Source organism: Macrobrachium rosenbergii, chromosome 8 (assembly GCF_040412425.1).
Source record: "Macrobrachium rosenbergii isolate ZJJX-2024 chromosome 8, ASM4041242v1, whole genome shotgun sequence".
NCBI lineage: Eukaryota > Metazoa > Arthropoda > Malacostraca > Decapoda > Palaemonidae > Macrobrachium > Macrobrachium rosenbergii.
The window spans coordinates 85214110-85239798 of NC_089748.1; the positions used below are offsets into that span (position 1 = coordinate 85214110).

General features: G+C 43.2%; 1 protein-coding gene across 2 annotated transcripts in view; it reads left to right on the plus strand.

Annotated features, from left to right (window-relative positions):
- mRpL40 (mitochondrial ribosomal protein L40) overlaps positions 1–25689 on the plus strand; it is a 186877-nt gene that overhangs the window by 56662 nt on the left and 104526 nt on the right. For both annotated transcript variants that reach the window (XM_067108065.1, XM_067108064.1), the window contains exon 2: positions 7973–8056. In XM_067108065.1, coding sequence (XP_066964166.1) covers positions 7973–8056 — 84 coding nt within the window. The remainder of the gene's footprint in view (positions 1–7972; positions 8057–25689) is intronic.

Here is a 25689-nt window from a genome sequence, read left to right on the forward strand (position 1 = left end):
AGAAGGAAACTCCTAAATTAGTCGTCATGATTTTGGCTTCAGATGCTTTTAGGAAGGGAGGCTAATTTTTGACTGCTGAGTCATACTGTCTAAGAGATTCTTAAAACAGAGTGTTAACAGGGTCAATGTCCATAAAACTAGGGCATTCTGAATTCTTGAGGAAGCAGTCTTGGTTTGTACTGTCTGGGTCAGTTTGGGCTTGAGGAAGTCTTGGTTTGTACTGTCTGGGTCAAGACTCCACTAATCCCAGTTCCTGAAGAAGAGGGAACCAATTGCTCTTCGGCCAATAGGGGCTACTAGGCTGGTTGACCTTTGAATGTCCTGAGTTTGTGTAATACTTTCAGCAGTAAATTTATTGGAGGGAACAGATAAATTTTCTCCCAATTGTTCCAATCTACTGTCATTGCGTCCGTGGCGTACGCCTGAGGTCCAGGTTCGGGGCCACATAACGGGGAGCTTGAAGTTGCTCTCCGTCGCGAACAGATCCACTTGGAGACCCGGAACCTGGCGGCAAATCCATTTGAAGGATTCCCCGTCCAGGGACCACTCCGTCTCCAATGGAGTAGCCCTGGACAGGAATCTGCCACCACGTTCCGCACCCCGCTAGGTGGGTGGCTGACAGGTGCCAGCCGTGCTTGTTCGCCAGGGAGAAGATAACAACCATTACTTGGTTTACTCGACCTGATTTGGAGCCGCCCCTGTTGATGCAATGAACTACCACTGCGCTGTCCAATACCAGCCTGATATGAATCCGGTTGGGGGGGCGGATTTTCTTTAGAGTTAGAAAAACCGCCATAGCTTCCAGGGTGTTTATATGGAACTGCTGAAACATTGTGGACCACGTTCCTTGTACTTTTTGTTTTGGTGAATATCCCCCCCAGCCGCTTAGGGAAGCGTCCGTGTGAACAACTAGTGTCGGAGGGGGAAATTGAAGCGGAACTGACTTGGACAGGCCTCTGACTGTGGCCCAAGGCCAAAGTCTTGTTTTTAAGATTCGAGGAATAGAGGAGACCTTGTCTCTGAGCTTGACATTGGCTCGACTCCGCCACACTCTGTTTATGTCTTTTAGTTTCGCTTTTAAGAGCAGGTCCGTCACTGAGGCAAATTGAAGAGACCCAAGGACTCTTTCTTGGGACCGGCGGGATGCTGATTGATTTTTGAGAAATTTTCTGGTGAGAGATGCTATCTCCTTCCTCTTGGGAGGCGGGAGAGATAACGTGTGAGAGGACAGATCCCACTGGAGACCCAGCCACTGAAACCGGGACTCCGAGTCAGGCGGGACTTCTCTGTTCAGCTGAAAACCTAACGACTCCAGGAAGTTGATGACTATGGACGTAGCCTTCTGACACTCCAGAACTGTTGGTGCCCAAATTATCCAATCGCTCAGGTGCGCTGCTAGGGATATCCTCGGGACCAGAGTTGTTGAACTACCGTGTCCGCCAGCTTGGTAAATATCCTGGGTGCAATGTTTAGACCGAAGGGCATGACCCTGAAGGAGTAGGCTTGATTCCCGAGTCTGAAACCGAGGAACTGAGAGAAGTTCCGCACAACCGGGACGTGATAATAAGCGTCTGAAAGATCGATAGAGGTGGTGACGGCTCCACGCGGAAGTAGAGTCCGTACCTGAGCTACCGTAAGCATGCGAAATTTGTCGCATTTTATGTAGAGATTTAGACGCGACAGATCCAGGATCACTCTTTGCTGGTCGGAGTCTTTTTTGGGAACAGTGAATAACCTGCCTTGAAACTTTAGGTGCCTTACTTTCTTTATTGCTTGTTTGTTGAGCAATTCTGCCACGTAATCCTGCAGGATTGATGAGGGTGGCTGGTAAAACCTGGTCAGAGGAGGAGGGTCCTTGATCCAGCTCCATCCTAGACCCTTGGACACAATGCTGTGTGCCCAGGGGCTGAAGGTCCATTGGTCCCTGAACCAATACAGGCGACCACCTACCTGTGTTCTCTCAGTGGGAGGGAGCGGGTTTGTTCCCTCTACCACGTCCAGGCTTTCCTCTTGGGGTGGTGTTGGATTTTCCTCTATGAGGGGCCCTGCCTCTTCCCCCCCTTGCGATCCTATTAAGGCCGTGAAAGTATCCACGGCCCTCATAGGTAGGGTTGTATGCTGGCGAAGCAACATACGAAGGCGCAGCAAGGGAATGAGCTGGTTGAACCAGCACATATTGTTGGGGATGAGCCTTTGAGGTGGAGGGCTGTGCCACTGCCGAGACCGGGACGGCTTGGACTACCGCCTGATGGTGGGGCCTCTTATGCCTCCTGAAACGTTTGCCTCCTCTCGTCTGGGGGCCGCCAGATTCTGGGGTCTTACGCTTGTAGGCAGAAATGCCCCAGCGAGAGCGCAGACTCTGGTTGGCCCTTGTAGCCTCAGTCATGACATTCGTAACCTCTTCTTCCGGGAAGAGGTTAGGCCCCCAGATCGAGCTCTTTACGAGCTTGTTAGGCTCGTGACGGATGGTGGCATCGGCAAAAATGAACTTTCTGCATTCCAGTCTGGCCATGATGAATTCAAAAAGGTCGGACTGAAAGCCAGCTAGCAGGGACTTAGCCAAAACTTGAAAGAATGGCTCGTCCGCGCAGGAGACGGCAGTGACTTCCGTAAGGCAGACGGATTCCGGCAGCTTGGGGAGCTGCTCACTGAACTGTGAGGAAGCACAAAAGGGGTCCAACTTCCCAACAGTGAAAGTGGACGATGCATCCGTCCAGAACTCGTCACCTCCCGGGAACACCAGGGAAGTGGAGTCTGTTTCCCTCAGCTGCAGTAATGGGCTGCCTTCGAAGCACGCTCGGGCCGTAGCCAGAGCGACTTTGTTCAAACAGGGGGTGGGCAAGTTGTCCCCCAAGGCGAACATGGTGAAGCTGCCCTTGAAAGGTGTCAACTTTGTATTGTCTGCCTGCCACTCCGTCAGAGTGCGCAGGAGAGCCGACTGAGCTTGGTCCCTAGGGACGATCACAGTCGCCCTAGGAACCTTATCTGAACGTACCCATGCTTCCTCTGTTAGCCTCACGAAGCCTGGGTAGGGGGGCAAGAGATCGGCGAGGAAGAACCCCAGTTCCTCCAACCGTCTCGTGCCAAGACCTTCGACTGTCAAATTGCCATCATGTTGGATGACCCGGAGGGCGAAACGCCAAGGGTTCCCGACATCGAAAGGCGGGAGGTCCGCTGTATCGGGGATGACGTACTGGGGTTCGGCTGCGGGTGGGCGGACCATTCCCGCCAGTATATTGTCATGACTGGCCAACTTTTCTGAAATTTTCGTAAATTTGGAGTCGACCTCCTCCGAGAATCGTTTGAAGAGCTGGTTCGCGAAGGCCTCCGCGTCAAAGGCAGGCTGGCTAGGAGGGCTTGGTTTTGCTGCCCTCTTACTCGCGCCTTTGCCGGAGGAACCAGACTTGCTCCCGGAGGCTACAGGGGGGAAAGGCAATGCTTTCTTGGAAGACGAGGACTTATAGCCCTTCGCCTTCCATGAAGTCTTCAACTTCAACTTGGGGATAGCTGATGGAGCTCTATCACCCAAGGAGGAAGACTTTACAAAACCTGCAAAAGATGAGACAGAAGAAACTGGGGAGTCAAAAAGGGGCCCCGCCCCCGCAACCTCACCTACCTCGCTACTTACCACCTGGTCCTGTTCAGTATTCATTGGTTCCAGGTCCAAGTCTAAAGCGGCGACGTCCTCCGAAACCTCGGCATAAAGAATATCTACTTGGGGTGGCTGGGTCGCATCCCGGATCTGCTGGATGATGGGGGTGGCAAGATCTTCTGGCACTGCGGCCGCCAGCCGTGCGCCGGGGTAAAGCAGGTCCCTCAACTTCGCGTCGAGGACATAGGGCTTCCCCGACGGAACGTTCCTTCCAAACCCAGCCACCCAAGCACGGAGGGATTCCAAGGCAGACTTCTTGGAGGACTCGTCCGCCTGTAAGAAAACCAACAATTAGCCAAGAACGAAAGAATAGTCCGGGAATCATGTAAACAGTATTCGATATGAGGAGCGCAAAACGGAGGAAGACTGTCACTTACCGACTCGTCCTGGACGGTTGCGCACAAGGCGAAGCAAACCTCACAACCATCAGGGTGCCAGACTACAAGGTCGTCGAGCCGGACCGCACAACCAGCGTGGGTCCGGCACACTACGTGTCCGTAAGGTTGTTGCAGCGAAGCGGTGCACCCCGGCTCCTCACAGCGAACAGTCTGTAAGTGTAAAAAGTACATGAACCTACCACTCTAAGCAATCTAAAGCCGGCAAGGCCGGGAATTTCGACTACAACCGGAATACTCTGGCGGAGAAGAAATCCCTCGTCATAAACTAGGCCAATAAGCTCTAAAATACACAGAGTGGAAGGTAAAATCTTCCAGACCCGGAATACTCCGGGAATGAAAGGTATGAGACAACAAGAACTCACCGCAAGGGCTGCCAGTAAAAACAACGGCGGAACCCCGGGTGTAGAACCGACTCACGTATATATAAAAATGTGGTGTGTACTCCGTTGGATAAACACACTTATCTAAATATGTATATACATAAACAATAACATTAAACAAGTGATGGTACAAAGGTGCAAACTACTCCGGAGACCGGAGGGATCCGCCCCCCTTATATATATATATATCTCTTCCTCTCTTACTTCCCCGCCAGAGAAACAAGGTGGGCAAGATGCTCGTAGATACATAACATAAGCCGGAGCAAGTATAATAACTCAAACCAAATAACCCGACGGGGAGAAAAGAAGTGTGGGATAGAGTGTTCGAACACGTTCGAACTCAGAGTAAACAAACCACCAACACCAACGCAGCGATGCTAGGGACTGTATGGGAGGGAGCGAATCCTCTACCAAATGGAGGAGTCCCTGAACTCGAAGAAAACGCCATCTAGCGTCACCCGCACGAGTAGAGCAAGGCTGGAGAGGGAGGAGGGGCGGGGGGGAGGGGGTGGAGTAGGTGAGAGTGGTAGGCTACGAAAATGAGAACAGGAGACGGGGAAATATATCACCCGCTCAACTGCACACATACACCACTCCAAGAATAATGAAACTTAGGAGGATGGCCTACTACTAGGGGAGGGATGCGACCGAGCCTCAATGCCCGACTCCTGACTAGGCGAAGCCTAATAAAGGACCTAACCCAGTATAGGCTAGGAAAACGGAAGGAGTGCGGAGGGGAGGAGGAAGCAAACAGGGAGAGAAATTTTGTGCCGAGAACCAACCGGGGCCGAGAAGAGGGGGCAAGAAGGCGACTAGCCTAGGGGAGACACATCCAAAGAACTCTATTCCCCCAAAGGGAGGAAGAGAACTAAGGGGCTCACTCTGCCCACCAAAAAACGACCCTGGAGGAAACGGCAGCCAAAACTCCCTCAACCTGATGGATCTCCACGCCAAGGGCAAGGGGAGGGAAGCAAAACAAGCCTACTCCACTAAATAACCATCACACATAAACATGGGGAAATAAAAATGTGCTCAACAGGGTGCGTAGCCTACCTCGGGGAAGCGGTTAGATCTGAGGCTGCCGCCACCTCGAGGAGGTAACAATGAATAAAAATAAAAGAGCACCATCGCCAAGAATAAAACAAATAGCCTAATGCAGACTAAGAATAACGAGGAACCCAACCTGGGGGACCTGGACGGGGCATCACCCTAACTTAGGCCGACAGGCCAATAATATGTAAAACTCGAAAAAAGGGGGGCCACCGCAGGGAACCCGCCAGGAGGAGAACCATGGGGCAAAAAATAACATCTATAACGACAAGGAGACAACCCCAACAGAAAAGAACTGATGGGGTCGCCTCGCGGTCGACATGGCTGGCGGGGGACGCCGTGGCGTCATAATAAGATCTCAATAATTGTAAAAAGACGAGACCATTACAGCCAAAATAAAGAACAAAACCCCACAATAAGATGGTACTTAACTTGGAGATGGTAAAGCTGCTCGATGACATGGTGTAAGATGAAAATAAATCCAAAAAGGCACGAGCACACAAAAGGAAATGGTAGCAATCACGTGCTAGAAAATGGAATGAGGTAGGCGGCGCTGGTGTCGCCGAGCTGGCGGGTGTTTGGGTGTGGGGGCTGTAACGGCTCACCGCTCTCTTCTGGGGGTTTTGATAGGGAGAGATCTTTCGAGTAAGACTCCGTGGTAGTGATCTTTCACTCACCCTTCATTATACCGACGTCTTCCTTGGAGAAGACGCTTGATCTGGGGGTAGTAACCCCAGCTTTCCTGAAAGCTCTTTTTTCTCTGGTATATCTAGCATTTTATACCTAGAAATTCGTGCTACAATGGAATTTCACCGGCTGACACGGGACTGGACTCAGAAATGGTGTTTTGTGCATGCATGTGGGGCCTGTTTACCTACCCAGGGTTAAACTCATGTCAAGTGGCAATGCTTATTATGTAGAAGAAGGATATTATATTTTGTTGTGTTTGTATTTAGTAATGAAAAGCGTTGTTTTGGCTGTTTCGTGTATTTAATTGTAAGTATATGTGTAATAGTGCTTAACTACCTCCATCGGTTGTTTGTCCGGTGGTTAGTCGAATGTTTGGTGTTGACCAAAGACAAACGTGAAGCCAGTCTAGTCACAGCCTTGGTGCAGTGTAGATCAAACAGGGCCTCAGGAAAAGGAAATGCAGCAATAGTTGTCTGTGCCTTCAAGTCCACTTAAGTATTCCTTTTCATCTTAAAGTTCATTTAGGGAAATGGAGAATTTCTTGAGGTGTGCTTTGGATGAGGGTTACGAAGTAGAGATTGTGCTCATACCAAACTGATTCTAATTCAAGCTAGGAATATCAGATGTGCCATTTGAACCAACAGTAAGTTTATATCGTTTGTTTTAGATTAATATACACAATGCAATGCAGTGTTTTAAGTGCAATTTGGAATAGCATATGAGTGAAGTAACCTGGGTTTCATAACATAAGACTTAGGCTATGATTAGGTTAGTACGTTTCAAATCATTTAGGCTATACGATAACACTTACGATATGGAATGCTCTACTTATACTGTCACTCGATGAGCCGGAGTTCAATTCCCGCAGCCGGCTGATGAAGAGTTAGGGGAATGTATTTCTGGTGATAGAAATTCATTTCTCGCTATAATGTGGTTTGGATTCCACAATAAGCTGTAGGTCCCGTTGCTAAGTAACCAATTGGTTCTTAGCCACGTAAAATAAGTCTAATCCTTCGGGCCAGCCCTAGGAGAGCTGTTAATCAGCTCAGTGGTCTGGTAAAACTAAGGTATACTTACTTCTGAATGAGTTGGGATATCTTGCTTGCCCTGGAAAAATACAAATTGTTTTAAAAATGTCCCCTTTTTGTAATAATGAACAAAAATAGAAAAATTTTAAAGCAATTTGTATTTTTCTTAACATACAAACCTGAGATTCTGGACATAGGAGCTGTAACAGCCGTTTAACTTTCAGACAAGGTCGTTAACTACCGATGGTAAGGGGGAAAGCCCCCCGCCTCATTGGTCTGCTCTCCACTGCTTTTTGGCCCAGGTACCAGAATGAGGGATGGCTGAGGTGAAATGTAAATGTAAAGAAGTTCAGTTATGTATGTTATGAAAAATACAAATTTAAAGATTTGCTATTTGTTCCTACACAAATACAAACATGTTCTTTATATCTGAGACTTACTCATTGGTGGGGTGGAGTCTGGGCAAATCTCTAAACCGACTTGTTAACACATGTACTGTATTGTTAATGGATAATTCTTAATGTTTGATCACTTAAAGTATTTAAAGTGTATCAGTATTTCAATTTCTGATAGAGAATCCAGATTTGTATGCAGGTACATTATATCTACAGTAGTTGGTCTTTTATGCTAATAGGTATGGAAAGTTTAGTTTGCATAATTGTATATCATTGAGTATAATTAAAGTGTTGCCCATTGAGATGCCCTTCAACAAAATTTATTATTTGTTACTGGTGAGGTCTGTTCTCTAAGCTTTTTATATTTTACTTTATCCAGGTTAGCTGTATCTGCACATGGCAGTCAACGGTGCATAGTCACAGCAACCAGTCCACTACTTTTTAGAGTATCCCAAGTTGTTTGGTAAGTATTAGAGAGAACTTAGCTAGTGGTGGTCATGAAGGAAGCAGTGTGCAGAACACAAACACTTGTCTATGAAGCTTTTGGGCTTGTATTATTGTGTGCTGAATTAAGTGCATACTATATGCTCATATTTAAATAATTTTGCATGCACCTAAACACCAAGTTTTTTATATTTAAGCAGGGTTTAGTTTCTCAAATACTGAAACCTGTTGTGAGATGACTCACAAACTGTTATTCGCTGGCTTTGTCAACTGCGGGTTTATGGATGCTAAGCTGGCATTTCAGATGTTACTATGACCTACATGAAAATATGCAAGGTAACCCCAAGAGTGGTTGTAAGATGATAGTAAGCCTGTCAAGGATGGGAACAAAATAAACATAAAAATGAAAATAGGTGACCGAAACAGTGATTTTAAAGTTGAATATGTTACGTATACCATTACTTATGAATATATAATAATCCATTACCTATACAGTCAACCCCTGGTATCTGCGGGTAATAGGGACCACAAACACCCGTGAATAGCTAAAATCGGTGAATACTTGACATCCCCCTCTAAAAATGCATATACAGTAAACCCCCTGTACTGTATTCGTGTTCTTACGATTTGCAGACTTACCTATTGGTGGATTTCTCTATGGAACATATATACACATTATTCGCAGAAAATTCGCCCATTCGCGATATTTTTCACTGAGAAGTATTCACTGATTACTGTATATATTCATATAATTTTCATGACTAAATGCACTGTTGTGATAAAACTATTAAAATACTCAGGTATAAGCATTTTTAGGTTTTTTTGTTGTGGGTGAACTATCAAAATAGGCAGTTCTAAGGGTTTTTCAAAAGAGTTTTAAGTATTCCTGGATTTTAGCTGTTCACGGGGGGCGGGTTGTGGTATGCATCCCCTGCAAAAACCGGGGGTTTACTGTAACTGGCTATTTAAATAGTTAAAAAACCGGATTACCTTTAAGGGGATCGGCCGGTTTCCGACTTTTTTAACGACAGGCTGTTGATATATAGGGGATTTGTTAAAGGATATTGTGTGGAACTTCTGGGGAAAAATTTTTTGTTCAGTGACCTTAGGTTTTGTGGACGCCAGAGCATTTTTTCGGCCAAAATGGCCATTTTCAAAATGCATCTCCTCCTTTGCTTTTTGTTTTTAAGGGATGAGATTTGAACCACGTATAAAACACATATGGACCTTTGATACAAAGCCGGGGATTTTTGATTTTTCAATTATTTTTCGAGATATGAATTTTTTTTTTTTTATGAAATTTTCCCGGAAAAATTACAGAAAAAAAATTGCCAAAAATCAGAAACTCAAAATATTAAAAATCCCCGGCTTTGTTTTAATCTACCATGTTTCCCCATGTTATATTTAAAATTTCATTTAGATTGGTCCCATACTAAGGGAGGAGATGCATTTTAAAGGCGAAAAACTTATGTTTTGAGAAACGGGCCTTCAAAGTTTTAGTTACATAAAAAAAGTAAAAGGGACTTCAAAGACTGTGTTACAATTAATTCTATGGTTTTAGTTTTTATTTTTGGGTATTAATTAATGCAAAATGATTATAAATAAGAATTTTAATTGATTATTTATGTGCCTAAGACACATTCTTACAAATTTTAAGTTCCTGGTCCCCCCCTGTCTGATCTTGCTGCAAGGTATTACTCTAGGGTATCATAGTTGCCTACACTTTTTTATTAGTGTGTCGAATCCATCCCTTGCCTAATGGATCCTGGGAATTACTTTACATTCACAATTAGGGATTCGTGATTCAAGTAGTTCATCAAGTCTTGCTTCACTTATTATGATCATTTTGTTTTCAGGATCGTCTATAATATCAGCCTCCGAGCTACTGCTTTCTTTTTCTAAAATATCTTTGCCCTTTGGTAGTGACGAACAAATAAAAAGGCGTTTAGGGGTGGATGTGGTTGGTCTCTGGTCAGCAGAGGTCGCTGCCTGCGCCGTTTGATGGGCTTACAGCTCTCTCTCTCCGTCGCCCATTCCCTCTATGGCACTAATTTCTTGAACTCTCTTCTACTTCTCGCCTGGACTTTTCCACTTGGCTTTTCCGCATTCTAGAAGCATGAAGTGAACTCTTGGACCTTTTAGGCACGGTGAAAAAACAAAACACCGTAGCAGAAAATACAGAGTTCAGTCAAGGCTAGCGAGCATGAAAACGTGTCCTTCTAGCTTGGAAGTTTATAGGCAACTCTCGGCCACAGTCGGGCGTCATGGTATGACGTGTGCGTTGTCATGGCTAGGAATAACTAAAAAGGTGCCGAGTAGGATATTATTGACATTATACATTTCATTTCAAAGGAAGTTTTCGTAATATATATCGCAAAAAACTATACCAGACTAAATCATTTGCGCTACTGGTGTTTTATGGGTATATAGTTATTGTTACATTTTAGGCCATAACTAGAGAAATACGGCAAATTTTAGCATAATATTTCGTGGACACATTCTTGAACCCTATACTGAAGCCATAGAATTTTTTTCAGCAGATCGAATTTTTTAAAGATTATTGGGTTTTTTTAGGCGCCGATCCCCTTAAAACTGTTTATAACTGCTTATTTTAATAGTTCAAATACCAAATGTATACCTTAAACTATCATCCTACACAGAATGTACCACACACACACACGTGCGCACACACACACACACACACACACACACACACCGCAAATAGCTAAAACCCGCGAATATATAGAACCCTTCTAAAACCACTAAGAACTGCCTATTTTGAAAGTTCAAACAGACACAAAACAAACTAAAAGTGCTTATACAGGTATTATCCTACTTATGATGGGGTTAGGTTAAAAAAAAAAACGTTGTTTGTTGGAAAAAACGTAAGAAATACCAAACCTTATCATGAAACATAGCCTAGGCTACACTATGGTATTCGGTACCATGTATACATATATGGTAGCCTAGCCTACACTATAAAGTATACTCTATACATACACGGTATGGTGATTATTAATATCAGCTAGTTTTCCTGGGAATTATCTCCACGATGCAAATGCAAGGTACACTCGCCGCCATGCTCGGTGCGAAAGCCATTTTGCTTGGTTTTTTTATTCTGGAGGTTCATGCAAAGTGACTTATGATAATTCAGTGCAAAGAGAAATTGAATAACAAGAATTAGCTTAGCCTACACTAAAGTACATTGTATACATATACGGTAGCGTAGCCTACATTATAGTGTACTCTATATTCACATATCATATTATACAAACGTCAACATAACGAATATGCATCTTTTAAAATGTTATGCTTTAATTAACTGTATCCAATAATATTGTATATATTCTTATAGTGCTTTTGTATTATAAATTGCGATGATAGCGTCGCGATCAATGTTTTGATTTGGAAATCGTTTATGCGGTGTTTATTTTGCCGTATTTAATTCAGTTCAGAGCACTTTTCTTGCTTCTAGTTTGCACAAATGAATCTCTAGATACATTATTTATATGGGGCAAGGTTATTTTTCGTTATACAAAGTATTTTTAATTCGAAATATAACTAAAATACGTCTCGTTGTGAAATTACTTTATCTATTTTTTCGTTAATGGATGACGATGGCCATTTGGGGACGTTTGTTTTGTGTAAAAAAAATTCAAGATTCCGTTTGCTATTTTCACTTGATTTCGTCATAATACAAGCTTTAAGTATTTATCGTTTATCGGCGTAAAAATAACAGTAATGTGTTCTTTCATGCCCAGTAGTTTTGACTAAAATACTTTCTCTCCAGTTTTAATTACAGTACAATTGAGTTTCATCCATGTTGCTGATGCACGATAATTTACAGTACAGTACTGTATAGTCATTAGCAGCTTGAACATTGTTTTCTTAGCTTCAGCTACAACTTGCAGCTTAAGTTTAGCAGTATATTTCCTTGACGATCTTTTATCCATACCAAATAAGGGTATAATGTAAAAATATATCAGTCCTATTCTACTTAACGTCATTTGTGCTATAAGCTACGGTAATTGTTTATTACCGTACGATGGTTGAAATACCAGGTAAACAGCTGTTGTTATCCGATTCGGTTATAAGCTATTATCCGATGTGGTTATAAGCAAAACAACAATTTCTCGGTCGATTGTTTATGGCTGTATGCATTTACGCAAGATTGTAACGTTACTAACAATATTTTTATCATTCTCTTTTACCTTTTTAACTAAAAGATGGGATAAAGAGATGGAGGAAAAGTTGTCTATTGAAATTTGGTCTCTCTTACTGCCTGATTATGCTGCTGCCTGCGCCTGCACGAAATTTAAAAATATTTTATAAATAACGTTGTTTATTGGTATTAATTGCTTACCCCATTGCAAAATCGGATTATTGTAAGGTGAATTATCGTAACCCAAGCATTACCCGAGTATTTTAATAGTTTTATCACAGAAAGTGCATTTAGTCATGACAATGAGATGAAAATACAGTAATTAGTGAATATTTCTTAGTGAAAAATACCGCGAATGGGCGAATTTTCCACAAATAATGGCTAGATGTGTTCCACAGAGAAATCCGTGAATACGTGAGTCTGCGAATCGTAAGATTGCGAATACAGGGGGTTTGCTGTAATATCATTTCAAAGTCGTCTTAAAACATTACCCTTAAAAATATATGACAGCTAAGTGTGAAAACTATTCAAGTTACCTCTATTTTCAAGTACATTGATTTTTTTTCATACAGTATTGAAGCAGTCCAATTTTCTACTTACAGTACATGGGGAAACACGGGAAGTTAAGTACCGTATACAGTACCTTAATATTTAATATGCATTAAAAAATAAATACATTGTACTGTACTAATACTGTAGTTTGCTATGTTCACTTTAATATTAATATTTGAAAATTAGTAAATCATTTTTTATAATAAAAAATGTATTTAGCCATGAAAATAGCATGAAAATAGCATGAAAATACAGTAATTAGTGAATATTTCTTGACAAAAAAATCCACAAATTACCGAATTTGTAGCGAATAATTTGGTGATAAGTTCCACAGAAAAATCTGCGAATAGGTGAAGCTGCGAATCCTGAACTGCGAATAGGCAAGGGTCAACTGTAACTGTGATACAGCTTTGTAAAGGAGAAAATAATAAATACAAACCTTTGGTCTTTACATAGGGATTTTGCTTGCGAACACGAGCTGGAATGGCCGTTAACTTTCACACAGGGTCATTAGCTACTAACAGTAGGTGGGGAAGCCCCGCCCACTCATTGTTATGTACTCTGTAGGGACTTTTTATTTGCCACAATTTGTGCAGGATGATGGGAACAGATTCAGAGGGTAAAGAAAACTTTTTTACCTATCCTAATTTATTAACCCTTAAATGCCGATTGGACGTATCATACGTCGACTAAAATTGTCTGTTGGGTGCCGAGTGGACGTACTGTCACGCCGACTACAAAAATTTCAACCTTCAGTCAACTTTGACTCGACTGAAATGGTCGAAAACGCAATTGTAAGCTAAAACTCTTACATTCTAGTAATATTCAATCATTTACCTTCATTTTGCAACAAATTGGAAGTCTCTAGCACAATATTTCAATTTATGGTGAATTTTTGAAAAACTTTTTCCTTACGCCCGTCTTGTAACGGCAAAATTTCAGAAATTCTTTTGTCATTTTGTCGTAAGTTTTGCACTGTTTTATATTAGCCGTTACATAAAGTTTTATATATGAAAATGTGTGCAATTTCATGTAAAATACAGCAACATACAACCCATGGTTGTAGCTTTTATCAGTTTGGAAATATTTTCATATAAACCACGATAACTGCCAAAATTTCAACCTTCGGTCAACTTTGACTCGACCGAAATGGTAAAAAAACGCAATTGTAAGCTAAAACTCTTACATTCTAGTAATATTCAATCATTTACCTTCATTTTGCAACCAATTGGAAGTCTCTAGCACAATATTTTGATTTATGGTGAATTTTTGAAAAAAACTTTTTCCTTACGTCCGCGCCAGAAATTCTTTCGTCACGTTGTCGTAATGATTGCACCGTTTTATATTAGTCATTACATAAAGCTTTATATATGGAAATGTGCGCAATTTAAAACTCTTACATTCTAGTAATATTCAATCATGTACTTTAATTTTGCAACAAACTGGAAGTCTCTAGCACAATATTTCGATTTATGGTGAATTTCTGAAAAAAAATTTTTTTTCCTACGCTCTGCGTCTGGTAACTTCGGCGAACATCTCAGAAATTCTTTCGTCACGTTGTCGTAATGTTTGCATCGTTTTACATTAGTCGTTATATAAACTTTTATATATGAAAATGTGCGCAATTTCATGTAGAATACAACAGAAAATAGCTCATGGTTGTAGCTTTTATCAGTTTTGAAATATTTTCACATAAATCACGATAACTGCCAAAATTTCAACCTTCGGTCAACTTTAACTCGACCGAAATGGTAAAAAAACGCAATTGTAAGCTAAAACTCTTACATTCTAGTAATATTCAATCATTTACCTTCATTTTGCAATATATTGGAAGTCTCTAGCACAATATTTCGATTTATGGTGAATTTCTGAAAAAAACATTTTCCTTACGTCCGTGCGGTAACTCGGCCGAACATCTCAGAAATTCTTTTGTCACGTTGTCGTAATGTTTGCACCATTTTATATTAGCCGTTACATAAAGTTTTATATATGAAAATGTGCGCAATTTCATGTAAAATACAGCAACATACAACCCATGGTTGTAGCTTTTATCAGTTTGGAAATATTTTCATATAAACCATGATAACTGCCAAAATTTCAACCTTCGGTCAACTTTGACTCGACCGAAATGGTAAAAAAACGCAATTGTAAGCTAAAACTCTTACATTCTAGTAATATTCAATCATTTACCTTCATTTTGCAACCAATTGGAAGTCTCTAGCACAATATTTTGATTTATGGTGAATTTTTGAAAAAAACTTTTTCCTTACGTCCGCGCCAGAAATTCTTTCGTCACGTTGTCGTAATGTTTGCACCGTTTTATATTAGTCGTTACATAAAGCTTTATATATGGAAATGTGCGCAATTTCTTGTAGAATACAACAGAAAATAACTCATGGTTGTAGCTTTTATCAGTTTTGAAATATTTTCATATAAATCACGATACCTGCCAAAATTTCAACCTTTGGTCAACTTTAACTCGACCGAAATGGTAAACAAACGCAATTATAAGCTAAAACTCTTACATTCTAGTAATATTCAATCATGTACCTTCATTTTGCAACAAACTGGAAGTCTCTAGCACAATATTTCGATTTATGGTGAATTTCTGAAAAAAATTTTTCCTCGAATGATCGCGCCATTATTTTGTAACTCGGCCAACATCTCAGAAATTCTTTCGTCACGTTGTCGTAATGTTTGCATCGTTTTACATTAGTCGTTACATAAACTTTTATATATGAAAATGTGCGCAATTTCATGTAGAATACAACTGAAAATAGCTCATGGTTGTAGCTTTTATCAGTTTTGAAATATTTTCACATAAATCACGATAACTGCCAAAATTTCAACCTTCGGTCAACTTTAACTCGACCGAAATGGTCGAAAAACGCAATTATAAGCTAAAACTCTTACATTCTAGTAATATTCAATCATTTACCTTAATTTTGCAATAAATTGGAAGTCTCTAGCACAATATTTCGATTTATGGTGAATTTTTGAAAAAAAACATTTTCCTTACGTCCACGCAGTAACTCGGCTGAACATCTCAGAGATTCTTTCGTCACGTTGTTGTAATGTTTGCACCGTTTTATATTAGTAGTTTTATATATGAAAATGTGCGCAATTTCATGTACAATACAACTGAAAATAACTCATGGTTGTAGCTTTTATCAGTTTTGAAATATTTTCATATAAATCACGATAAATAGAAAAATTTTACTTTACAGTCAACTTTAACTCGACCGAAATGGTTGAAAACTGCAATTGTAAGGTAAAACACTTACAGTCTCGTAATAGTCAATCAATTAACTTCATTTTTCAACAAATTGGAAGTCTCTAGCACAATATTTCGATTTATGGTGAATTTGTGAAAAAAATTTTTTTACGTCCATTATAGACGTTACAGTAATTCATGCATCATTTTGTGATAATATTTTCTGTGTGTTGCTTTGATTGTTTAACAATTTGATATATACCAAAATCATTGCAGTTTAGTGTACAATACAAAGAAAAAAAATAACCCGTTAGCTTTAACTGTTTTGCTCACAGCGATTTGTATAAAATTATATATGAAAATTTTTTTGCACTGTCATATATTTCAATATTTATATATGATAATGATTTTTTTCATTTCTGATGGTTGCATACTAAAAATTCAGGCAATGACAAAAAAATGGAGTCAAAAATGAACTCTTAATCTTAAAAACTAAGCATGCTGTGATTTTTTGAAAAAAATTTTTTCCACTTGTATTATGCTTAACTCCCGAACGCCGCAAATACAGGAGACGTTTTTTTTCAAATAGAGGCTCGGCGTTTGAGGGTTAACCTTAATATTACAGTGGACCGAAGACCTTCAAACAGAACCTTATCCTAATTTGTTCCGACACAATATACAAACCCTCGGTCCTTTACATTAGGAATTACTTTCAGGCGTAGGCTGGAAACGGCCGTTAAACTCTTGAGCAAGGTGGTTAGGCAGTAACTACCGCCAGGTAGGCGGGGATACCCACCTGCCCGGATGTAAACATTCCAGTTTGCTTTCGGCCGTCATGCGTTGCTGACGTGTTTTCGTTCTCTCTGCCTGACTGTCGTTAAGCTCTTATTATCCCGGTGGGATCTTTCTGTATTTTTGTTTATAAATACGTGTGTTTGATATTTATTAATACAAACCCACGATTTGTGATAACCTTGCATAAGCCGTCGGTCCCTGCTTGTATCTTGGGTTTTGATGGCCAAGGGCGTAACTGGAATAGCGTAACCAAGTGGTAATGCTTCTCTTCCAGCAGCCCTTTACGTAAATACTGAAGGCGCCCCTGTACTTTCGGAGATATAATTGGGGACGTAATACCTTCACTCCCTTACATTGATCGGGACGTAAGAGTTCGTTCCCTTCTTGGGCTTCCGCCCTCCGTGTATAAGAGGCATCACTAATCCTTCCTACTTATGCTGAGTGTTGCTCGCCGCCTGCGCTTAGAGAATTACGGGCCGAGTAGGAGGTTGCGGGCGTCGTCGATAAGTTCCGCTTCCACGGCGCCCTTGTCGCCCTCCCCTCCGTCCTTTTTTCTTTCCCGTAGGTTCTTCTTTCTCCCCTTTAGTAGATCTCTCTCCTTCGCCCTCTTTGCTCACTCGTCAGGCGAAGACCAGGGGCAGGGAACGATCGGGTGACCTCGTCTAGAGTACCTCCTCCCGCTGCATGGGGCAGTTCCCCTTGTAGTGGGAGGAGCCTCCCTCTACTAATCATCTTTGCTTTCCTTTCAGGTTGACAGTGAGCATCGCAGACACAGCAGTAGTTGGCTGGATATATCAAAGAATATCTCGCTTGAAGCAGTCCCGACATTCATTCAGTGTTGCTTCGGGATCGACCACAATACCTGGTTAGATGACATATTTCCAAGTTGGGATCGCTCTGACTCTGTTCCCGCCGATGTGGATCGATTGCTGTCATTGCTGGTTTTCATGTATGCTGTTGCAATGCCTCCTGCATATCTGTTGTCCATCTGCTCCTGCTGTTCCCTGTGTTATGCTCTTGTCAACTCGACGACAGTCTCTGGGCTGCTCTTCCTGGTCTCCTGCCGCAGCCACCCTGATCGTTCCTGTTGCTGCTGGTGACTTTCAAATGACATTTCTGTCCACTGCAGTAGCTCCTGCCTTCAAACCGCTAACATAGCTACTGCATCATGTTTCCTGATCGTGCCCGCTACTTCTCCTAGTGGTCATGCCTGGGGCCGCTTCCGTTGTGTTCCTGCCAGCTGGAGGTTACGATGTCTGCCATCCTGTAGAAGATGTTGGCTTGAAAGGGAAGGAAGTCGCCTTGTGGAAGTAACGTTCCTGGTCGTGGCAATAGCTCCTGCCCTCCGACCCTGTGCCGTAGCTTCTGCATCGGCTGTCCTGATCATTCCTGCCGTTTCTGGCAGTCGCCCTGGGGCCGCTTCCGTTGTGTCCCTGCCAGCTGCCCCAGGGGTTACGATGTCCGCCATCCTGTAGAAGATGTCAGGGTGAAGATGAAGGAAGTTGCCCTGTTGAGGTGATGTTCCTGGCCGTTGCAGTAGCTCCTGCCTTCCGAATCGCTGCCATAGCTCCTGCATCGGCTGTCCTGATCATGCCTGCTGCTTCTCTTGGTGGTGGTGTCCTGGCTGCGTCCGTTGTGTTCCTGCCGGACTACCCTGGAGGTTACGATGTTTCGTGTCCACCATCCTGTAGAAGATGTCGGAGTGGTGGTGAAGGAAGCCGCCCTGTGGAAGTAGCCGCTGTCTTCTTCATCTTATCTTCGATTTCGTCTTCTGCTGCGTCTTCCCTTCCTCTCCCAAGGTCCAAGGGGGTCCCGGAATCGGACAGACCTCCGTCGGCCAAAGGAGAGGAATGCTGCTTCTTCCCCTTGATGCCCTTTGACATCTATGGACTGCCTCCTTCCGAGGAGGCAGTGGGTCTCTTGTTGGCTCTTCCTGACCTTCGGGTTAGGAAACCGATTTGCATAGCCCTGGGTTTTGTGTTTGGAAGCCGTGGCCCACAGACCTGTTTAATCATCCTTGTTCCCGAAGTCTTAGAGGTTCCACCTCTAAGATGGGGGCTGCTTCAGCGCTGTCATGAGCCACTCTGACTGCTCGAGATTCTATGGAATATCGAGTATCCCGATCTGGTCTGGAGAGATTTTCCTCAGCCCAGTTCGGGAGCAGTGCGAGAGAAAGGGCCGAGGCACCCAGGCGTCTCGGTTCCTCTTCCTGCCAGCACCGCAAGCGCTCCCCGAGTGTTTGCCAGTGCTCGGTCGGGTTCCCAGCCTGGTGTCTCAATCCTGTTGGTTCGAACATCAGAAGAAGCAGGGAAGAGATTCACTTTGGGAGTCCTGCGGGGCTTCTAAGGGACTGACTTCCTTCCGTGAGACAAGTTCTCTCGTTGGCTCTTCCTGCCCTCGGGCGGGAACTGATTCGCATTCTCCTGTGGGATCTTGTGTTTCGGGGGCCGCAAGAGCGCGGCCTCTCGAGGCCACGCCCTCGTTGCCAGTCTTGGAAGTCTGCGTCTAAGACTGGTTCTGTGCTTGGCTCTTTCGATCTATTAGGAAACAAAGCAGCTGCTCCCGATTTTTGCAAGTCTCGGGGGTAGCTTGAATTCTATGAATCATGAGCACTCTCCTTACGAGAGGCACAGGACAAGAGAAAATGCCGGGACACCCAGGTGTCTGGGTGCCGAGACGCCCGGGTGTCTGGGTGCCAAGGCGCCAGGTGTCTCGATACTGCCCGACAGCTGCTTCGGTTGCTCGGCCGGGCTTCATTCTTGTGTCTCGAACTTTAGGGTTCGAGCATGCAAGATAGCAGACACAGAATTCCCCTTTGAACCTTCTTCTTGAGGGGCCTCGGCCTTGAAGGAGTTTAGAGTTTGGGAAACTAGCAATTGTTCACAACAGACGAGTCTGGCCTGCCCAGTTATGATTGTGTTTGCGCAATTGGCTCGGCTCGGCCCCCGGTTGCGCTTACGAGACTGGCTCGGCTCGGCTTGCCCCGCCTACCTCCCAGTCCGCCGCATACCAACCACCTGGATCGCGTTCGCGTGATCAGCTCGGCTCGGCTCGGCCCTACTCGGTTTTTTCCGATTTTGATTCTCGGCTACGTTCGAGTGAACTTTTTGCTCTTTCCAGGAAAGCGCTTTGCCACGGCACAAGTGCTCTTCTTCCTCCGTGTGGCAGTAATCTTCTGTTGATTATCACTCACGGTCTGCCTCTCCTGCTTATCTTACTGGCAGGACAGGTAGGGATACTCTTTCTCCTCACCTGTTCTCTTCTCCTCTCGGTTGTTCCGAGAGGCGCGAGACGGACAGAGAGCTTCGACGAAATTATCTTCAGAGTTCGGCTGCCCGGCGTGCTTTGGGTATCGGTCCCCTGATTCTCTCGTAGTATAACCAGGTAGCCGAGGAGGGTTTCATGGGATCTGTCAAGGTCTCCCTCCAAGGGGAGAGGTACAGAGGTTTCACGCATTGGAAACAGCGAGGGTCTTCCTCTTCAAGTTGTGATCGCCCCCATGTTTTCGGAGAACTTCGCGCCGATTTGCCGGCGCGAGGATCCCCGGGACAGGACTGCGGCTCCCCCAATGAATAACCTTCATCACTCGCAACCCTTGCAGTTCCTGAGGGGCCGAGGGTGTCAGGGACCGCCGCGGTCCTGGCTTCTGAGAGCGTTCTCGACCTGATGAATTCTTTTCTTCGAAGGAGTTAATTCAGGTCGAGACACCAAGCTTCCACCCCTGCCTTGACAGGATATGAATTCTTCTTGCCTCGGAGGGTCTTGCCGACTGTAGTTTTTTGGGCAATTCTGGTGCTAAGAAGAAGGACTTTGTCCCAATTCGGATCTCTGGTTTCGTAAGTCCCAAGTTGGCTCGACCCTTAGGAACGAACCTTTACTTGGTTCTGCCTTTCTCTTTCAGAGATTTGCCAGATACCCAGGTAATCAAGGTTCGTACCAGGGCACTGACTTGTCCTTTGGACAATGGCCAAGAACTATGGGTCTTAGTCATCTCAACTCGACCTTGAGTTCAAGCCAGCCCCCCCTCAACTCCCTAGCTAAGAAGTCCTAGGCTTCAGAAGAAGATTGCAACTGCTGATGCCTGGACGAAATGATACTTATCGAGTCTCTGGAACTGGCAGCGACATTGCCGAGACCTGGGAATGGATTCCTTCAGGAGAAGTATCTATTTCCCTTAGGTCCCGGCAATTCTTTCCATTGAACTTCCATCCCGCCTCCTCTCCCGTGCTCCCGATTCGAGAAATGCCAGCCCGGCTAGAGCTAATTGCCTCAGTACCCTGTCATCTTGCAGAAGCTTCCCCATGGTGGAGAATGGAAGTCTGCTTCCTTTCCTCCGTTCTTTCCTCTTCGATGTATGAGGAAAGAGTTAGGCTAATGCTTGATTGAAGGAACCTTCGAATATGCTTGCATATTCCCCTCACATCGTGTGTCTACTTACGGATTCACAGATTGAGGAATAGGCGCACACTGGTAAGACCTTGTCTTGAAGTTGTGTGCCCGAGACGATTAGTACCTTCTCATCACTGTCCTGGGCTCAGGGCAGCCTTTTGGCTGTCCGAGAATTCAGGATGGGTTTTGCGGCACTCAGTGGTTTCGTTACAGTAGTGACATTTGTCGACAAACAAGAGGCAATCATTTTTCCTCCTGTTTCATCTCGACATTTGCAGGTACTCGAGTGTTGTTCTATTGCACACTCGACAGCTCAATTAACCAGATGCATTCCCGGTGGGGATGTATTGGTAGGCAAGCCTGGCCTCAGGTTTGAGTGATTGGGACGGAACATGCTGCTCACTCTTTCTTCACGAAGATTCATGCAGAGACTGCTTAACTGAGAAATCCCTACCGTCCTTCTGTTGCCTCCCTGCACACAAGTCGGTAGTTGTTTTTCTCGCTCCTTCATACCAGACCAGGGGCCGCTCCGTTGAGGCATGATGTCTTTTTGGTGAAAACTCGATATCGAAGTTTTTTCCCTCCGTATTTGCCTGTTTCGCTAGGGGTTCACAAACATTGCTCACCCCGAGTTACAGACAAATACTTGACGACTTCACCTTCATCCGACCTGATTGCCGAGGCATCGAGAAGAATTCCGCTTGACCAAACCTCCTGTAGCAGCTACACAAGAAGCGGTTCTTGAGGCAGTACATCCCTGTGTGTTCAGGACTGGGAGACTTTCCAGCTTTCCTTGCAAGCACAGGCTTTCTCGCCGAGCGGCAACGGATATAGCTGGATATCCCTTGAAGTCCTCTGTAACACTGTCCCAGGGACTGGATCCGTCTTCACTGGTGGTGTCGTTGTCGGAACTTCTTCTCGGGTCAGAGTCGCTCGTCAAGTCTGGACTTCCTCGTCTTCTCCGCCGAGGGTTGCTTCTCTCCCTTTCATTTGTGAAGAACGTAGGCCCTTGCGACCTAGTCTTCTATCTGAAGTAGCCTTCGTCTCCTCAGTCGAGAGTTGGCTACGGATGAGAAGCTTCTTCAGTCGTGCTCTCCCAGGGAACTGTTTCCTGGGTGGCATGCGACTCTCGTTTAGGGTTCCTGTCCGTGCTCTGCATGCACCTTACGAGAGTCGTCGGATAGAGATATGCCCTCTTAGGACCATCTCTCATCTTATCCTGGCCTTGGCGTAGAAGATGGAAAAACAGGGAAGGGGATCATACCTCGACTCCTTCCCGGATATAGGTGGACTCCGAATCCATTGGCATCTACTTTCGGGTTCGAGTCCCTCTTGTTCCCCTCCCCCTTGGATTTTGTGTCGATGATCCAGATCATTTGTTACTTTGTCCTATTAGGGAGCTGTGGTATTTTCCGAAAGGCTCGACATTCCTAACCTGGATGTCGTCAACGTTTTTGCTAGTACTGTCTCTCCCAAGGAAGAAGTGTCTAAGGACACATCTTCCGCCTGACTTCGTGAAGCGATTAAAGGAGGTACTTGGCAGCTGACGACGACGATACTGGTACCTTTCACCTGAGAGCTCACGAAGTCGATGGCTTGGTCCATCCCTCGCATTCCAGAAGTTTCTGTCGGTCTGGAAGCAAGACGTCGTCTCTTAGACCACACTCTTGTCTTCTTCCTTCGGTCTTGCCCACAGGCCCTTGGAACCCTTTTTCCTAGGCTCTGTGGTGGCTGCTCAACAAGTTGTGTTGTCTTACCCGGCTCCTTCAAGAGGACAAGTAGCATCTCGCCTAAGGCGTTGGTTCTGAAAGTGAGAAGGATTCCGAGAGTGACTGGCCTCTCTTACTCCTCCTTCCCCATCCTCCAACTTCTTCTTAGGAATGAGAATAGGACTCGAACCAATAGCTGCTGGAACTGGCACTGATGCGGTAAGACTACACATCAAGCACCCGTTCTATTTTTCTTATAGAATCATAGGAGCAATTCCACTCCTTCCTCTAGCAAGGGGAGGAAGGAGAGACTGGCAATAAGGGAACCCTATCTCAGCTTTTCCTTACTGCCTCCGACTAGATCCTTCCAGCCTGTTTCATAGGAGTTATGTTTCCTCACTCATGCAAAAAGGTCCAGATCTGACATTTGATCTTGCAGTTCCCACACTCCGATCAATATGTCAGAGGCACGGTACTTCTCCTCGCTCTTTCGACCAGGAGGAGTAACCCAGGTGTGCAGAACTCAAGTCAGGAGACTCACTCAGATTCCTCCCTCCAACCAGTGAGTCTTCCTAATGTAAAGGATCGAGGGTTTGTATAATGTGTCGGAACAAATAATTTTTAAAGTAAATTGTATTTTTCCTAACTATACAAACCCGAGGTCCTTTACACTTTATGCCCACCTCATGCCACCCCTCAATCTGAACCTGGACCGAAAGGCAAACTGGAATGTTTACATCCGGGCAGGCAGGTATCCCCTCCTACCTGGCGGTAGTTACTGCCTAACCACCTTGCTCAAGAGTTTAACAGCCGTTTCCAGCCTACGCCTGATAGTAATTCCTAATGTAAAGGACCTCGGGTTTGTATAGTTAGGAAAAATACAATTTACTTTAAAAATTGTTATTTTATTTACATTTGCCACAGTTTAGCAATTATCATCTTTCAATACTTAACCTAACTTATTTCCTACTTACCACTACAGTTTACCAAAACAATCCTCCTATGCTTAACTTAGCCTGACTTAATACTGTACTATCAATAGTCAAAATATTATCAACAAATAATCCAACTCTGGCATATATCAGATTCAAGTTCCTTATCTTTCTCAGCACTTCATCTCAGAATAATCCAAGATAACCATGAAAGTCAACACAATTTTGGGGATCACTACAAAGTTTATGTCAGCTATGACATCCAAGCCGAGGGCAGAAATTACTTTGAATTTCTTCATGCAACCTTTTTCTACACCAAAGCCCTTCTCTCCTTCCAAACAAGAATCTGAGATCTCATTCACAATAAAGTCAGCCTACAGATATTTAAGCACTTTCTCTAACCCCGATCCCATTTAGGACAGTCACTGTCTTAAGTAACTGACATGAAAACTTCACACTACGGCACTTGAAAATGGTTTGGTAGTTTTAAAGAGTGAACTGATGGTGAAAGGGTTCTTAGGAATTAAAGTAACATCAGTGGCATAAAAATGATCCTGAATAATTTGCATGAACTTTTTGTGAAACTTGAGGTCATGAGTAAATGGAAAGCTTGCATAAAACTTAATTTTTTGGACGGTTAAAACTGCTGGTTTTGTAATGAAATGTTTGTTGAGTAGTTTATATAATTTCCTATACACCAGCTTTGCAGGAAAACAGTTATTAAAAGAGTCAATTAAAAATGAAATTTCTCTATGGAAAAGGCTCCAGTTCGACATAAGGACGAGTGCTCTGTGGAGAAGGGTAGAAAGAGAGTTGGATTTGAAATTTTCGAAACAAGATCTATAAAAGTTGGTACCAAGTCCAGTAAAAGTTTTCTTCCTAAAAACCATGGTATTAAAACTGTCGTGTTCTCTAAAGCTAGAGCATCCAGGAATGGTAGACAGTCGTTTCCCTCTTTCTCGATAGTAAACTTGATGCTCGAGTGTATAGTATTAGCATATTCAATGAAGAGGTCAGCTTCTTGTTCACTTTTAAAGAGGCCAAATGTATCGTCAACAAACCTGGAATAAAAAAGGGGGTAGAACCTTAATGGGCAATTATCAAGCATGCACTCCTCCAGGGAGCACATAAAGATATTAGCAAATGTGGGGCCAAGAGGGGAACCCATGGCCATGCCTTCTACTTGTTTGAATAATTTACCATTTAAAATAAACGCAGTGTCCAGCACTGCGAGTTCAAGTAAAGTTTTAAAATGCGTGCAATTAAAATGATTAAAAGTAGAATCAGGAACAGGAAACAGCTTGTTAAAGTCAGCTTGTATATCTGTGTCCTCTGCCCTTCATTGATGATTTTAAATATGTATTGACTCTGACTCTAAGCTATATATATATATATATATATATATATATATATATATATATATATATATATATATATATATATATATATATATATATATATATTATATATATATATATATATATATATATATATATATATATATATATATATATATATATATATATATATATATATATATATATATCCCATTTTCTAAAAGTACTTTAATTGAACTGATTAAATTATGTGTAAAAGATTGTAAATTTAAATTTAATGGTAAATTTTACTCACAAAATTTTGGTATGGCAATGGGAAACCCTCTATCCCCTGTGTTAAGTAACTTATATATGGAATTTTTGAAAAGAAGATATTAAACAACATAATCCCAATAATGTAACATGGTTTAGGTATGTTGACGACATAATTTGTGTATGGCCAGGGAACCAAGATGTAAAAACTTTTTTTGCTAAGTTAAATCAATTAGTACCATCAATTAAATTCACGATGGAAATGGAAAATGATGGGTGCTACTGTTTCTGGATGTCCTCATACGAAGAA